Genomic DNA, 16940 nt, shown 5'->3' with positions numbered 1-16940 from the left:
AATTAATCTCAATCTTGACTTATAGCAAAAGTTAAAATTAATTTACAAGTTAGGTTGATAGGACAACAATGTTCATGTATGGATATTTTACTGTTTATGCCTGCTGGTTTTTCATGAAATCGATGAGGTCTTCCAATGAAAGTACAGTTTTAATTGATCAAATAAACATGTTCACGTGACTGTGCATGTTACCTGTCCAAACTGTTGATATCCTCATACAGAGTATGCAATTCTACAAAGCCAATGAGCATATGCCCCTGCTCAATGGCACTTTGTAATGACCTATTCTGGATCCCTGATGAATAAAGGAAATAGCCCCAAATGCCAAAGCCAAAAACCCACCTAGACACCACTCTCTGTCTCTGGCTGCGTGTGGTCTTTGCTTTTATCTAACCTTTTGCTCTGTGTTGTGTTTTTTCATAGTGCTGAAACTTTTCTGCTTGCAATAGGACCACTGGCCGAACCATCAATGGGATGTCTTTCACCTTCATTTTGCACCACGAAGCAGTTGCTCTCCAGGGTTAGCTTCAACTATTGAAGTCATGAAAATATATATGAGCTTTGGATTATTTGATGGCTTAGCAGTGGGGCAGAGATGTGACTTGTCATGCTCCTTTACCCTAGGTGAGAGCTGAGAAAGATGGGCAAGGATAAGGCCTCTTTGATATTTGTTCATGATATATTCAGATAACATAAAATATTTGCAGCACAAATCATTTTATCTACCATTTCCACTCACTTTTCAATGATTGTACTGGTTCAAATTACTATTAGAAATTTTCATTCCATATGATCATGCCACATGAGAAAGTAGGCATTTCTAATGAAATAGATGAAGAAGACACTGCTGTATGATTCCCTTCAAATTCTGGAAAACATAAAACAGTAGACACTTAAAAAACTCCAGTGACACAAGCAGGAGATGGACTGACATTAGCTATATTCTGGTTTCTTCACTACAGCATCAGAGCTGGGTTTTGCAGTTACAATACCTCTAGCTTTCTCTGCAACAATCATACCAGTGGCTAAAACATTTCTTGAAGGAATGGGCTTTGTTGTCCAGTCATGAAGTATTTAATATGGCCTTGTTTGTATATACATCAACAGAATTTGGAGGCTAATGAACAATTGTAGGTGGTGTGGTGGGTATGGCCCCCTTAGTCAATTATTGCAACGCTACCATACTTAGATTAGATGATTGTCAGGCAAACGTTGCTAGCAATACAAAAAGGACGTTTAAGATGATGTTGCCATCTTGACTGTTTTGGTACTTTGTTTTGATCAGGATGTACTTGGGTTGATCCGATGATTGTTACTTGTAACCACTTTTGGTTTCGCATTAGAAGCAGTTGTAGCTTTATCAAAATCTTCAATGGCCCATAACCATTAAACCCAATAAGAAGGATGCTAGCAATTATAATTTTGTTTATTATATAGGAGATGGATAAGTCATTCTGACCCAAGGTTGAGAAATTGGCCGTGGTTCTCAACTTGCTATTTAGGCCACAACAGTGGTTTCTGAGTTCAGGTCAATGATTAAAAATCCAGTCCTCGATAGTTCTGCCTCTAAATTGAAAGCTCTAAAACTAGCTGCACTGTTTAACTTCGTTTTCAGCATTTCAGGAAGCTTCTGTAATGCTAAATTTCCAGACGTAAGACTTATTATTCAGAACATGTAGATAGACGCTCTATGGTTTTATGCAGTGAAATATTGCTTTGCATTTATTAACAAAAACGAAAATGACTTGATTTTCTCAAGTTTATGTGCTCCACACCCCTTGTCTTCCTCCTAAATTCCCTCAAGCAAAATAAAAATTTGCGGTCCTTTATTTACCTTATAAATTGTGATATAACTCATGCTCTTCAAAAGTTTATAAAGGTACAACTACATCTACTACAAGTCTACAACCTTACAGGCATACTAATTGGAGAGAGTCAAGTTTCAGACATGCCGGACAGCTACTGCTAGTTTGATGCAAAGTGTTACTACTCTAAAATGGTTTAGTATAACAGTATATTACAACAGAAGAGGTCCTTAACTCAACCTTGAGCAATTTTATCTTGCAACCACCGGAGGAGCTGATAATCCATCTTCTGATACATCAAAAAATAAATCATCACTCTTAGACAATGCATAAACAATATCCACCATGCTAGGCCTCCTTGAAGGGTCTTTATTCAAACAAGCAATGGCAACAGCCGTTACACTTATCACACTCTCCATTGAGCAAGACTCCTCCAGTAGACGTCCATCCATCCATTCCCTCACTTTTTTCACCTTCCTCTCCTCATTCCCATCCAAAATTCCATTAACACTTGCCTGCAGAAGCTTCCCTTCTTGATCAATGGCCTCCCTGCCAGATATAAGCTCAAGCAAAACCACCCCAAAGGAGAAAACATCCATCTTTGTTGAGACCACCCCATCTGCTAGATACTCAGGTGCAATGTAGCCTTGAGTGCCAACAATGTGCATTGTTATAGCATTGCAGCCTGATTTTGCTAGTCCAAAATTCGCGATTTTGGCCCTCATGTTGGAGTCCAATAGAATGTTGCTGCTTTTGATGTCTTTATGTACAACTCGTGGCCTTGTATGCTCATGGATATATTGCAGACCATTTGCAACATCAACGGCTATCCTTAACCTTGTTTTCCAGTTTAGTTTTTCATTCTCGCTTTCATGAAGCCAAGAGTAAAGAGAGCCATTTTCAATGAACTCGTATACCAGATAGCAATTTGTATCTTCAGGGTCTATGCAGAAGCCCTCCAACTTCACCAGATTTCCATGGTTTACCTTCAGATGACAGAGCCAGAATCATGCTTTAGTTATTTTTGCCACTCACATAATGTTTTTTGAAGAAAGAAAAGCTTTAAATTCAATGATCAGTGTGATCCAAAAACAATTATTATTCTTTCAAGTCAAAGTGCTTTGGTATTTCAAAATTTTAGGATCTACTTCATGGCAATGATACCAAATGTGCTTCCTTCCTCAGGTTTATGTTACCTACTACTATGACTTTATTTCATTAAGAAAATGCAATCATCTAAACACCAAAGAACAAGGGTAATGATACCAGCCAGAAACCAATTATCAAAGCAAAAAGCAGGCAGGACATAGGTGGAAATTTAAAATATACTGTAATAGCTATAGAATATAAATAGGATGGTCATCCTTCCCATGGTTTATGATTTTATAATTTTTAGGCTTCTTTCATCCTATTACCATCAGGCATCAGACACTGATTTCATTTGATTTCAACAGGGCATCAAAGGGTTTTTTTTTTTTCAGTTTTTATTCTGAACATTTCTTAGTTTAGCTGATTACAATACTGTCCAAACCTAAATATATGGGGCAGGGCCCCCAGGGTGAGTTCACCTGTGAGCCTGACGTTTCAATGTTTCGAGTCAAGCACTTAAGAGCCTCCCAACTCCCAATTGCCAAACCAAATACAAAAAGTTTAAACTCCTTACCAGGGAGTATTAAAAACAATTTAAATTCTTAATTAACCTAATGAATAGACAGGTCACTTAAACCTAACCTTTATTTTATTGGTAATAGAAAATTAGACAATTGCTATCAGCATTTGTTAATGTGGTCCTTCTAGTGATGTCCTTATCTGCTAAGAATGCTTTCAATCCTTCCATCAAAGAACTCATTATCTCTACTTATTTCCCATATTATTAGAATTGTTTTCACATGACTCCTTGGAAAATCTTCACAGATTAGTCCTCAACAAAAATATGTAACACCAGAAAATAAACCTAGAAAAGCTGAAATATCACTGGAGAAACTAGAAAATTTTGCAAAAGACAAGGAAATGATACCTTCTGTAAGATCTTAAGCTCCTCACAGGCATTCCACTTCATCTTCTTTATGGCATAGATATCTCCATGAATGGACCCTTTGTACACAGATCCTTGAATCAAGCAACTCTCACTAAAGTAATCAGTGGCTTCTCTAAGTTCTTCAATTTTGAACACCCTGTACTTATCCAAGCAATCTGATACATCTGCCATCAAATTTACTTCCATTCCCTTCATCCCCATCCCAGGCCGATTAAACTTTAGCTTCTGCCTCTCCGCATCTTCCATATCCCTTCTCTTGGACAAAACCTCTCTATGAAGCAACACCACAAAGAACAAAACCAACAACACTCCGCAAATTCCTAACCCAATTGCCAATCCTACAATGACCCCTTTCCTCTCAGTCTTTCCGGGGGAGGCTGCAGGAGCTACCTCAGGCTGAGATAATACAGGTAGTTGATTGACCGGAATGAATATGGTGTCCGAGGGCTGAATGTTATTGCCATTTAAATTGGTTATAGCCTGAGTTTGAACTCCAAACCTTGAAGCAACTGATGATACGTTGTCAGAAGGCTGAAACACATAAGAAACAAGGTAATTCACTCCATTTTGCACCTGTGTTTCATTAGGGCATTTGCAAAAGATTGGAAAGACAATTTTGTCACCTATGTCAAGTTGGGTAGGGACGAAAGTAGGATTGAAAACTTCAACAGATTGGTAAGTGGTGAGATTTTGAAAATTAGTGGTTGACACGATATAGTAAGTATCACCAGCTTTGATTGTGTAAGTGAGGTTGGCAGCTGAAAGACTACCAAAAGTTGCGTTTGTGGGGTTGCACGAACATGTTATGGGGACAAAGAGGGACTGATCAGCGATGAGAGGAGAGGATGGGGAGGAAATATTGCTGGGTTCTGATATCATGAGACGACTGACATGGAAAAGGTCCCCAATGGAAGCCAGGTCAAGGAAGTCAGGAGCAGTGGCTCGGTAGAAAGCATAGGTTTGGCATGGATAAGTGGTCTGGTTGGCTGTGCAATTGTAGCCTGTGATGTTTGGTGGGAGTTGGGAACGGACCAAACGGTGGAAGAGAAAGAATAGAAGCAGACAAGAGAAAGAGACGAGGTGGGGTTTGGTTCTCATTTTTGCTCTGTTTCTTGGTTCGGCTTCGAGCTTCAGCTTGTTGGTTTGTAAATGATCTGCAAATAGCCTCAAGTATGGAAACTAGGGAAAGTGAAACTAGGAACGCTTGTAGTCTTTTGTTGACAATCAAGCTGCCCCTGAAAATAAAATATTACTTTCTAAGGGGTTTGGGTCCTACAACATGGTGGATGAGTTCCCACCTGCAAGAATTGAAGAATTGATACGGCAATCAGATGCCAGCACGAGGGATATTTATATGTATATTTCTCTGCTTTCGTCAGAAATATAATTGCTTGGGTCATAAATTTTGACTGCGCCATGGAAAACCTAGTATGCTGAGTTTGATCATTCAAGATGAGATAAGGTTTGAGTTGTTCACTCTTGATGATTCTACAGCATTTGAAGCAAGCAACAATCTTTGCACAAGCTGGCTTGATGCTAACCCTTTTCACTGTAAAGTGAAATCTGCCAAATCTGAAAGCAAACGAATCTGGTAAATGGAAAGACTAGAAATTTTTAGGCATCTCCAAGTCAAGTGTTTGGTTGTAGTAGTTTCAACTGAAAGTTATTCAACTGATTAATAATTTTTTTGAGTGGCCGTGACTTCTGAGCTGAATGCTGAAAAATAGTAGCCAATAAAGTACTTGCCGTCGGGAGAGAATCAGTCATCAAACAAATATCTCAATTAATTACCTCACATCAGAGAACTAATACATTGACGCTGACAATACTATGTTCATGGTTAATTTAGTCATGGTGAAGTTTTGGTAATGACTAATGAACTACTACTCCTGAACGCATAACCTAAGATCCAATTTGTGATAAAGCTTTGGAAGACTTGAAAAAGATGGTGCTTTTGAAAATTCAAATTCTATATTTGAAACGCAAGAAAAGTTTTCATATCCAAGTTGAGTTGGATTTTTGGCATTGACAGCTTCTTGCTTCGAGTAGTCTCTACAGGAGATGCCAGTGTTCTACAAGAAAGGTGGTGACATCTTACAAAATCAAGACTAATAGTGACTGCTTACATAAATTTTGTCTGCAATGGGGCATAAAAGTCCTCATATCAAAATAGGACCAGAATTAGAGAAAATCTTTCAAAGAAGAGGGAGACCTAGACATTACAAAACAAACTCAAGTACTGCTGCATTCAAGGTCCTATTTCATAAAACATTACTGGCAGAAGATGATGAAGAAAGTTTGTCAGTGGATAAGAAAGCAGAAATTTAGGCAAGAATGAGCATGGCAAATGAAAGAATTGGAGAACTATTCTGAATGCTACCATGTAAAGTTACGAGTTGCTAGAATTTGCATGAAAGTTTCGTCTGATTTCATTCTCTGAACTTTATCACTTCAAAAACAAATGATGGATCCTGATCTGTGGCATTTTACTAACCTTCTTAAGCAAGTATAACAAAAGTCACTTCCACCACTCTCAGCTCTATGATGGACAGTGGCAGTCTAGCTCTTAAGACTAAGATTGCTATCAAACAGAATTTGAGCAGTCAATTTTAGTGAAGAACCAAAATTAAACTATATATATTGAAGCTTTCAGTTTGGAGTTGGGGACTTGGGATAACATTTTGCTCTCACTGCATAAGGGCACAAGCTTTACAAAACAGAGAATTTGCACTTGTGAAGAACAAGTAAAGAGAAGGAAAAAAATGGCGAAAAAGAAAACTATACCTTCCATGCTCACATAGCAATAGCTAATAATTACAATTCTCTTTGCTCAGGAGAAGTTCTCTTTGTTATATCATCCTTCTTGATAGTGAAATCCCAGAGATCTCCATATTTCTCATTAAAATCCCATATGCTCATAGTATTGTAGTCATTGATTAGCTTATCACGAGCTCCCCTCTCCATGTTATATATCTGAGGCTCAAAGTGATGAGGCTGATCGGGTTTATCCATCTCAATTATACAAAATATAGCCGTAAAGACAGCAGCTCCAATGTACAAGTACTCCCCCTAAAATTCATCAAAGAAGAACATGTCAATCATTATGAACAGACTACGGTCAGTTTGCTTTCTTCTAAATCTTAGCTCTGTCAACTGATTTTTTATTTTTTTCTAAATAAAAGCGAAAATCTATAGGCAGATTTGGAATTACAGGAACATTGAAAAACATTCCAGCAGCAATTGCAGGAAGGAAGAGCCATGAAATAAGCCCTGCATAATCGTTGAAGATAATCAGTTACAAATTGTCCAAGAAAAGGAATAATATAGGCCTTCAACTCCAGTAATTTAGTCTTTTTTTACTATGACACGAAGAATCTATGTTACCAAGTTAGTTATCAAGGATTAGAGATTTGTAATTGATACCTTGGAACCCTGTAGGAGGTTCTACAGCGGCAATGTCATCTGCAATTGCTCCCCAAAATGTTCCTGAAATAAAGCTGCAATTAGAAGTAGGAACTTGATTGATAGCAACAAAACTACACCCCCATTGGTTAAAGAACAACATCAAATTTCATTCTTTAAGATACTAAACTTCACATCTGAATGATGATATTATGAAAGGAAAGAAAAAAGAAAACATATCTAAGTACCTTTCTCATCTCCTTCAAAGTATGTGTGGTGCTCATCATATTCCCCATACTTAAAATCTTCCTACAATCAGCAAACACAAGCATTGGAATCAACCAAAACATGTACACGTATGCTAAAAATGCTCCTGACAGGTCCAAGTTCAAATCTAATGAACAAAGACAATCTAATCAAATTCTTGAAAGTCTCAGGTTCATACTATCCAGAATCCCACTTTAGAAGTAGAGACGAATTGAACTTACAGGGCTGACACTGTTGGTGGCCCATCTGTCAATAGGGTCTTCATTGAGATCAGGTTCAATCTCAGACAACCCTGCAGCATTCAATATTGTTAACCGGCTTCTACCACCATGGTTTCTAACCAGCTTGAGATGAACAGAAGAAACCTCTCTTTGGTTGAAAACCTTAACTCTAGTTTCAATCTTCTTAGATCTGATTTTAGGCACTGAATTCACTGAGACAACCGAGAGTGGTGCATGAACAGACATTTTTCTTTCTCTATTTTTATCCTCTTCCTTAGGATTTCAGCTCCAGCATGCAAGGCCCGCCTTCTTTCGCTTTAACGGATTGAACTTTCTAAACGACTGCTTGGTGTGTGCGTTACATGAATGACCAATTACATTGAGCCACGTTTTACGTGGGATCTTGGTTGGGATTACTTGGTGCAATTTGGTTGGGTTTTCAGATTTTCCCTGTCATGCAGCAAGTAAGTTTGGGTTCGTTAAATTGGCGTTAAATAAACGATGGAGAACGCCCGGCTCGTTATCCACTTTCTTGGGTCGTATTTAGGCCTAAGCTGAGCGGAGGTACTCCGGCTGGCCCCGTCACACGAATTAGCACGAGACAGGCCATGCCCGTCCCACCCCGTCAGGCTGGAGTGAAGAGGCCTAGTATGTATGGTTAAGGGCCCATACCTGTCCCTGGGCAATATGATATTCCAATGGCAAAACGACAAAGACATACGTATCCACACAAAGTTTGGCCGATTATCATAATTATTTATTTATAGTAATAAACAAACTTACCTTAATCATATTGTTCCAATCGTAATACAGCGGTACTATTACATGGTTGTCCATTGAATTGGATATTTGGCAGGGGCATCTACTCCTTCTCTAAAAGAAAAAGGAAAAAAAAATCAGTGTATTTGTAGAAGACATTAAAAATGTCAAAGTGGGAATCTTGAAATGAATAGGACTTTGGCGTTAGCATCCTTTCACAGTGTCAGCACCATCTCTAATTGGTCCGTGACCTTGGCAACTGCTCCTCGATTGTCTCCTCCATTTTTGTCTATTCAACTTCGTCGTCCCTCACTCTTTCACTTAACTCCCATTTCTCACTACACGTAAGCTCACCCCCTCTCTTCGTTTCTCTGCTTTCTCTACATTTTCGTCCTGCGCCTCAGTGAGAAGAACTATTTTTTTCTGTTTTGCTGGTAAACTGTTTGATGGGTATCTTTTGTTCAGTCTCTTTGTTGATTGTTTCATATTAGTTGGGGTGATCTATTAAGTATAAATTTTAGTTTTTGTCATTGCAGTTCGATTCTAAAAAGTTGCTGATCAGTTTCTTCTTCTAATCATATCTTGATTAATTGAATGGTTGTAGCACCTTTAGATGGGGTAATCAGTGGAAATATCTCGGAAAGATTGATTTTGGGAATTCGGTTTTGCTTAAAAGCTCTATTGTTTCGGGTCTGCAAGACCTGTGCAGTTGCGAAGAAGTGTAATTCAAACTTACTGCAAGGAATGATCGCAAAGAATGCAACTTAGTCTATGCAGAGTGCCAGGAATTTTCTTTGTTCCTTTTGAATTGAATTGAATCATTTCAGGTCTGCTAATCTATGCCTGTTTCTGAGACTGTTGTTTTGGATGAACCTAGAATCTCTATCCAAACACTACCTTAGCACTTGAGAGTTGCTTGTGATTTTAGGTTGGAGCCAACTAGATAAGTATTTGAGGCAATATCTTAGCAGAAACGATAATGGAAAAGGAAAATATGCAACGTCAAAGTACGGCGGCTTATCTACTGTTGGTTTCAATTACCAGCCTCTATTGAATTTAAGATTACTCAAAGTTGGAATGTAAATCATATCAGTGGATACCAGTGTTTCACATCCATGATTCTTCTCCCATATTCTTTCAAAGCATTCCCCATTGCATCTTTTTCTCACTTTTCTCCTTTGCATCTATAATGCCATTCTTAAATTATCTGTTTTAACGTAGTAATTTTGTTGGTTTGCAATGTTCATATGCTGTGCTTTCTGAAACAGAGGCCTAATATGATAAAATTTCAAATTTATCAATACATCTTATTGTTTCTTTTTGGATAAGATGGTAGAGTAGAGTATAGCGGGTGCTTCTTTGATGTTATATGAGTGCCACTTATTATCTGATGATGAGGTAATGGGATTTTTTTGGTAGATAGATTGTATCAATTGACAATTTTTTTGCTATAATATGTGAAGCACAGTCTTATTCTCAATGTTTCTGCCTAGTTTGCTGTTAATTCTTTCCTTATTGATTTTCTTTTCCATCCAACATGTAGCAAAAAACTGTCAGCTGTTTTGGCCATGGATTCTTCTAAAGCATGTTCGGTGAAGGAATTGCCAGTTGGGCTAGATGAAGCTACTGAAGAAGAATATGCTTCCCAATCCAAATTACTTCAAGAATTTACTAGTATCTCCAGCATTGACAAGGCATGGATTTTTAAGTCTGACAGTGGTAGGATAGCTAAAGTTTCTTTATCTTTCTCTTTCTTACTACCCTTCTTTATATTTGAAAAGCAAAGAGCTATTACTGATCCTATGCTATTTGTGAAACTGTTGCTGCAGGAATAGGCTCCCAGGCAATGTTTTCAATTAGCCAACCAAATCTTTTGGCAAACAAGAAACGAAAATTTATGCTGTCCAGTAGTATTTCAAAAGAAAGTATTAATAATGTAAACTTCCAATGGGCCCCATTTCCCGTAGAGATGACAGGAGTGTCTTTATTTGCTCCCTCACCATCAGGTTCAAAGCTTCTTGTAATTCGAAATCCTGAAAATGAATCTCCCTCGCAATTTGAAATATGGAGTTCATCTCAGTTGGAGAAGGAGTTCATGATTTCCCAGTCTGTTCATGGCTCAGTCTATGCTGACGGATGGTAAATGACTTAATGAATCTTTCGATCATCTTTTCTCTGATGATAAGATTTGGTGCTATCATGTTAACCTTGTCATTCATCCAGAAGTAAATGATACTTATGTAACTTGGTTGAATTTTCACCTTCATGTATGTAAATTGCAGTAGAAACTCTAAAACTGTTATTCAATAATTGTAAGAGCATCACTGATGGTTGTAGTAGGGTTTGCAACCGCAGCAGCATTGTTATCTGTAATTGTACTGGTAGCTATCATCCCTGCAAACTTAGAAAAGTTGGAACTTTTCTGGATGGTTTAGGTTTGAGGGAATCTCCTGGAACTCTGATGAATCTCTTATTGCTTATGTTGCTGAGGAGCCATCTCCCTCCAAGCCTTCTTTTGACGATCAGGGTTACAGGAAAGGTGCTATAAAAGATAAGGAATGCAGTAGCTGGAAAGCTCAAGGAGATTGGGAGGAGGAATGGGGGGAATGCTATGCAGGAAAAAGGCAGCCTGCATTATTTGTGATCAATGTTAACAGGTTTTCACATATCATTTTCAATTTAATAAATGATATAGCATATTAGAGAGTTCTTGTGCAGTGGCAGGAGCCTAACTGAACTTTCGTGCATATCACAGTGGCAAGGTAGAAGCTGTTAAAGGAATTGCAAAGTCTTTGAGTGTAGGCCAGGTGGTTTGGGCTCCACAAGTGGAAGGCACAGAACAATATTTGGTTTTTGTGGGGTGGTCAGCTGATCTGAGAAAGCTTGGTATAAAATACTGCTATAACAGAACCTGTGCATTATATGCGGTGAAGGCTCCACTTTATAAATCAGAGGCTGCTGAGTTTGATCTCAAGTAAGTTACTTGCTTCATTAAAAGGCTTCTGGTTTCTCAAAGTTTTCTTCATTCATATATTTTCACATTGGAACTTGACTGTGCTACCTTTAATCATGATGTATAATTTTCTGGGGACAGATCAACGGAAGAATCGACAGTAGTCAACTTAACACAAAGCATAAGTAGTGCATTCTTTCCACAATTCAGGTATGCTGTTCAATTTGTGCCTGAGGTGTATGATCTTTCTTATTCGTCATTCTGAATTTAGCATCTTTTTAAATTTTGTACATTATAGCATGAGCAGAGTGCTTGTTTAAAGTCATGGAATAATTTTCATAAAACATTTATGTCTATGCTTAGCTGACACTGTGTAGTGGGGAAAGATTTATTTTGTTGTTGTTGTATCTATGTTTTCTCTACGCTTTAGCATACTTGGAAAACTTCCTTTCCTTACTCTGTTTTCGTTCATCCAGCTATGTCATATCTATGTTGCATTGATTAAGTTCAAATCAACTTTTTTTGTAAAACATGAGTTTGTTAAATTCTTCATTGCCATTAAACTTTTAATTTATCTTCTCCTAATTGCTTGGATAGCTGTGGATCAGTACATAATTTTTGTTCCCTTGTTTTACTGGTCAATTTAGGAATGAAGAGTACTCTGTCCATCTCTTTCTCTTCTGGGTTCCATCTTTTCTTGCTGTGGTGCAAATAAGACTCTGTTATATGCGGAATACTCAGTTCTTGGTTTAATGTTTTTATCTGTTGCTTCTCTGCAGAGAATACTGTTTAAATTGTTGATTGGAAGTCCTTGAATGACTGTCCAAAATTGCCTAATTTGCCATGAAATTCTTCCATCAACTACCGAAATGTCAATGTTTGCGTTATATCCATTTAATACTGATTAATTAACTAGAACCTTTGTGTCTGCAGCTGCATAAATTGTTAAAAGTCCTTTTTTTACATACAAGCTACCTTTTTGGACCTTGCTGATTTGAATTATGTTTCTTTTCCCTCAGCCCAGATGGAAAGTTCCTCATGTTTCTGTCTGCAAAAGCCTCAGTGGATTCTGGGGCACACTCTGCAACTGATTCTCTTCAACGAATTGATTGGCCAACTGGTGGCAAGCTATGCTCATCTACAAAAATCATTGATGTGGTAAGCTCTCCATTTGTTCTCTGCTTAAGTTGAATGTGATAAGCAGCACTAATTGAAAATTTTTCATTTTAAGAAAAGGGTAAAAAGTAAAAAAAAACTAAAACAACAACGCACCCAAAACCCCCAATACCCAGCCTCATGCTCTTCAGTGGGTGCTCTTTCTTTCCTCTTTGTTTTCTCTTTGGCTGGACTTGGTTTTGCCATATTCTACTGTTTTAGAATATAACAAAACTAAACTGGGTCATTACGATGATTTTTTTGATCAATGGAAATACTTACATGCTGCAATCATATGTTATATTTATTCTCTACTATCTTAAAATCACGTATGACTGTTTATTCTGTTCTCATTCTATCAAATCTTAGCAGATTCCAATTGTGAACTGTGCTGAGGATGGTCACTTACCAGGGCTTTACTGTTCAAGTTTTCTTAGTAAGCCATGGCTTTCTGATGGATGCACTATGATTTTATCTTCCTACTGGCACAGCTGTCAAGTGATACTTTCTGTAAATGTGATAAGGTGACTATTGGTGAAATGTCTTTTATCATGTGCATAGAATTTTATATTCTTGCTTCATTACCTGATGATGTTATTATCATATTACAGTGGCAAAGTATTACGTATCAGCCCTGCTGACTCAGATTTCTCGTGGAATGTTCTTACACTAGATGGGGACAATGTAATTGCTGGTAAAATGTTTTTTTTTTTTTCTTAACCAATGATCCCTCCCTCCTTTTTTTTAAAGAAAAAGAGAAATAAACTTTGTAGTTGTTTTTTTTGTCATCTCAAAGTGTGTAGCAGTCCTATAGATGTTCCTCAAATCAAGTACGGCTGTCTTGTTGACAAAGCAAACAATAGCACCGGATGGCATTGGTTAAATGTGTCGAGCCCCATTTTCAGATGTTCTGAGAAGGTTTATTTTGCTTGCTTTTGTTCATCTGATCTGCATTTCTTCCGGAGTTGTTATTTAAATGTTTACATATGATGCTACAGGTCATGTCTCTGCTTTCATCTCATCAGTTTAGCATTCTGCAAATACCAGTTAAGGATGTTTCTGATTGCTTAACAAAAGGTAGCGTAAACTTGTTTGGTTCAATGCCATTGATTTTTATATATCTCAACATGCTCCAATAAGTACAGCTAAGAGTAAAAGTGTTCCTTTGTTTAAACTATTTTTTTAAAAAAAATAGTTTATCCTAGTGACGGTCGAAAAGATGCTTGTGCTGATGATGGCAACTACTGGAAAAACTTAAATGAAAACTTGAAAGCTGCTCCCAAAACCTCCCTCAATCACATTGAAATCCATAAAGGAAAAGACAAAAGCATGATTTTATGTTTGCAACATTTACACTCTGATTTTAGTTGATTAATGCACTTGTATTACAATACAGAGTAGGATGTTTTGTAAGAAAAGTGCACAAGATAAGACATCATATATTTGTGATTGATTCCTAGGCTAAACTAAATGTTTTCTTTGCTATGGTATTTCGTTGCCCTCTGATTAGTATTGGATCTAATGCAACTGTGGAGATTGATCTCTTTTCAGATAAAAGAATACTGTTTATCTCTTTCTTCATTTCTGGAAACCTTAATCATAGTACTTCCAAATTCAAATGTGGCAAAAAGAAAAGATTTTGATGATGTTATTTGTCCAATTGATTCAGGAGCTGCTAAACCTTTTGAGGCAATATTTGTATCTTCCAAGAAAAATGATGGAACTGATCCACTAATAGTGATGCTTCATGGGGGCCCACATTCTGTCTCCTTGTCAAGCTTCTCAAAGTCATCGGCATTTCTCTCTTCTATTGGTTACAGCTTATTAATTGTAAATTATAGGTGAGTGAAAATATATCATAACTTCTTCAGAAAAATTTTAACTGAGATCAGAATCCATTTGTTTTTATCTTTGAGTATTTGATTAAAGATAACTCTCTTCTTTTCTTGCCATTTAATTTTCACTATGCTTGCTTAAATTTTCCTTCATAATATGCTTTGATATCATATTTGGTACTTTATTAAGGTGAGAGTGCTGTGCTGATTTCTTTTAGTACAGCACATCATGAAATTGCTGACACTAAAATATCTGTGCAGATCCTCTGTGATCTCTGCTTTCACATGCTTAAGAAATTTAAAAATCAGCTTTTACGATTTTATCAACATCAAATGGCTGGCATAACCTTTATTTTCATCTAACATGCTAATTTATTTCAGAGGTTCACTGGGATTTGGTGAGGAAGCATTGCAATCACTTCCTGGGAAAATTGGGTCTCAGGTGCTTATTCTTGATCAGTTTTATTACATGTTCAGGCCATTAACTTATCTTGGTTGAGAGTAATTAAAGCATTGTCATGTGAATTTTGAACCCTCACTCCTTGACTCATGTGCAGGATGTCAATGATGTGCTCACAGCCATAGATTATGTCATTGAGAAAGGACTTGCCAACCCATCTAAAATAACTGTTCTTGGTGGTTCTCATGGTGGCTTTCTGACCACTCACTTGATTGGCCAGGTAGAGCTCTCTCTTAAAGTAACGTAAACGAGTTCTAGTGATCAACAAATGTCCTTTAGCGGGGAACCTTTATGTTTTTGCTATTACATATATGTCTCCACAATTGGGAAGTGGCTTAAGAATTGGACCAATTACTCACTTTCTACAGGCACCAGATAAGTTTGTTGCGGCTGCTGTGAGGAATCCAGTTTGTAATCTTTCATCAATGGTTGGTATAACAGATATCCCTGATTGGTGTTATGTTGAATCCTATGGAAGCAATGGAAAAAGTATCTACGCTGAAGCACCTTCAGCTGAGCACCTGACTCACCTTTACAACAAGTCGCCTATATCACATATCTCAAAGGTACTTAAATAAAGACTAGTTTTCTTCTATGATGCCTGTGGCAGTCGTGCCTATCAAACTAATTAGCATGGCATGCTTTGCCACTGGTTCAAGCTTAGCATCCTTTGATGCAAAATTAGATATTATATATGTTTACGGAATCAACAAATTCGTTGTGTATATTGGTAGGAACATGAAGGAGTGAGGGTTATTTAGGCTGTAGTAGCATATGCATGGTATCCTAGCATTTGCATTGATTTCTCTTCAAAAAGGTATAATTTGAACTAACTGCTTCAAGTAAGCACCATAATGTGATGGTATAAAGTCATTTTTTTCTTGTCTTGGCAGGTTAAAGCTCCAACCCTCTTTCTTTTAGGTGCTCAGGATCTTCGTGTCCCAGTTTCCAACGGATTGCAAGTAAGATTACCATTCCTTTCTTTAGCATGAACTATGATGAATATTTAATTTTATTTTTAATGTGGATACTGGATATCCAGACTTCTGTAGGAGCTTGAGTTATCAGTTATTACACATAATAGTAAAGGGGGATAAAGTTGAAGTTTTCTGGAATATGATTCTCTCATCCGCATGCACACATTCTTTTTCTGATTTAAAAGTTGGTGTGATGTGCCCACATATGATATTGACGAATGAAACTTGCAGTATTCACGGGCATTAAAAGAGAGAGGAGTTGAGACCAAAGTTATCATGTTTCCCAATGACATTCATGCAATTGAGAGGTAATCACATGCCCTGAAGAAACTTACGATTTTGCTAAACTTAATCACAAGGAAAACCTAAAGGCGATATCATACTGTTGAAGTCTGATACATACTCTTTCTCTGCAGACCACAATCTGACTTCGAAAGCTTTCTTAATATTGGTATGTGGTTCAAGAGGTATTGCCAATGAACAAGTTTTTGTGTTGTGTCACAGCTGTTGTATGGTCTGAATCTTAAGTCCTTGATCTTTAGCCAATAGTTACTTGGGGATCATGCCCTTTGGTAATCAAGAAATTAATCATCGCAATCGTATTTAAGATGGCTCGTCCGTACAAGACATTCAATAATGTAATGATTCTTGTTTTTAGGTGTACCCTCATTTTCTGCATACAGAAACACCTGTGGAATTTCCTTATAATATAATCATGTTCACTTCTATTTGTGGATTCCTTCTAAGGCTTTATATTCTGTTTGTTATTGTTTTCTTTAAGAAGAATAGAATACTTGCCATGACCTCAGCCGGTGTGAAGCAGGGCCGACTGAAATCTACCATATCCACTAGAGAAGCTCACTTTGACCGGACGGTCACAAACTACTAAATAAGGCACTAGAAAGAATCGTTTTGCATTGAATGCTAAAGACATTCTTATGCTTTGAATATATGAAGTTTAATAGAATCTTTTACCTAAGCACCTCTGGAAAAAAGGGTGTTGGATGCATTAGTAATTCAGTAGCCTGATAGGGCACTTGTTAAAAATGAATTCTTACAATTTCTTTA

The 16940-nt window shown here is 37.3% G+C and overlaps 2 protein-coding genes across 6 annotated transcripts; one reads left to right on the top strand and one right to left on the bottom strand.

Annotated features, from left to right (window-relative positions):
* On the bottom strand, positions 1805-8038 carry LOC18603107 (photosynthetic NDH subunit of subcomplex B 5, chloroplastic). 2 transcript variants are annotated; one of them, XM_018119480.1, is made up of 5 exons: positions 7734-7969; positions 7494-7554; positions 7267-7329; positions 3823-6912; positions 1805-2791 (listed from the first exon to the last, which is right to left on the bottom strand). In XM_018119480.1, the coding sequence occupies exons 4-5, from the start codon at positions 4939-4941 to the stop codon at positions 2057-2059; spliced, it is 1854 nt and encodes a 617-aa protein (XP_017974969.1). In that variant the 5' UTR covers positions 4942-6912; positions 7267-7329; positions 7494-7554; positions 7734-7969; the 3' UTR covers positions 1805-2056. The 2 variants fall into 2 exon arrangements, with proteins under 2 accessions (XP_017974969.1, XP_017974970.1); XM_018119481.1 differs by lacking the exon at positions 1805-2791 and adding an exon at positions 7055-7113 and having other exon boundaries at positions 6451-6912; positions 7734-8038.
* On the top strand, positions 8575-16611 carry LOC18603106 (acylamino-acid-releasing enzyme). 4 transcript variants are annotated; one of them, XM_007034872.2, is made up of 18 exons: positions 8582-8836; positions 10036-10211; positions 10322-10631; positions 10928-11149; positions 11248-11466; positions 11587-11655; positions 12465-12603; positions 12973-13124; positions 13212-13294; positions 13397-13518; positions 13599-13677; positions 14270-14441; positions 14817-14877; positions 14993-15115; positions 15264-15461; positions 15789-15857; positions 16104-16180; positions 16289-16611. In XM_007034872.2, exons 1-18 carry the CDS (start codon positions 8679-8681, stop codon positions 16350-16352), a joined length of 2493 nt encoding a protein of 830 aa, XP_007034934.2. In that variant the 5' UTR covers positions 8582-8678; the 3' UTR covers positions 16353-16611. The 4 variants fall into 4 exon arrangements, with proteins under 4 accessions (XP_007034938.2, XP_007034934.2, XP_017974968.1 ...); XM_018119479.1 differs by having other exon boundaries at positions 8807-8926; XM_018119478.1 differs by having other exon boundaries at positions 8807-8988.

Source organism: Theobroma cacao, chromosome 4 (genome assembly GCF_000208745.1).
Source record: "Theobroma cacao cultivar B97-61/B2 chromosome 4, Criollo_cocoa_genome_V2, whole genome shotgun sequence".
NCBI lineage: Eukaryota > Viridiplantae > Streptophyta > Magnoliopsida > Malvales > Malvaceae > Theobroma > Theobroma cacao.
Note: the sequence above shows the minus strand (reverse complement) of the source record. Positions and strands in the feature narration are given on the sequence as shown.

Coding starts and splice junctions, on each gene's coding strand:
- LOC18603107 (XM_018119480.1), bottom strand. CDS start 4,941: ATGAGAACCAAACCCCACCTCGTCTCTTTCTCTTGTCTGCTTCTATTC. Junction 2,792..3,822: donor AGCTTAAGATCTTACAGAAG/GTATCATTTCCT, acceptor TGTCATCTGAAG/GTAAACCATGGAAATCTGGT.
- LOC18603106 (XM_007034872.2), top strand. CDS start 8,679: ATGAATAGGACTTTGGCGTTAGCATCCTTTCACAGTGTCAGCACCATC. Junction 10,632..10,927: donor TCAGTCTATGCTGACGGATG/GTAAATGACTTA, acceptor TGGATGGTTTAG/GTTTGAGGGAATCTCCTGGA. Junction 15,116..15,263: donor CCACTCACTTGATTGGCCAG/GTAGAGCTCTCT, acceptor CACTTTCTACAG/GCACCAGATAAGTTTGTTGC.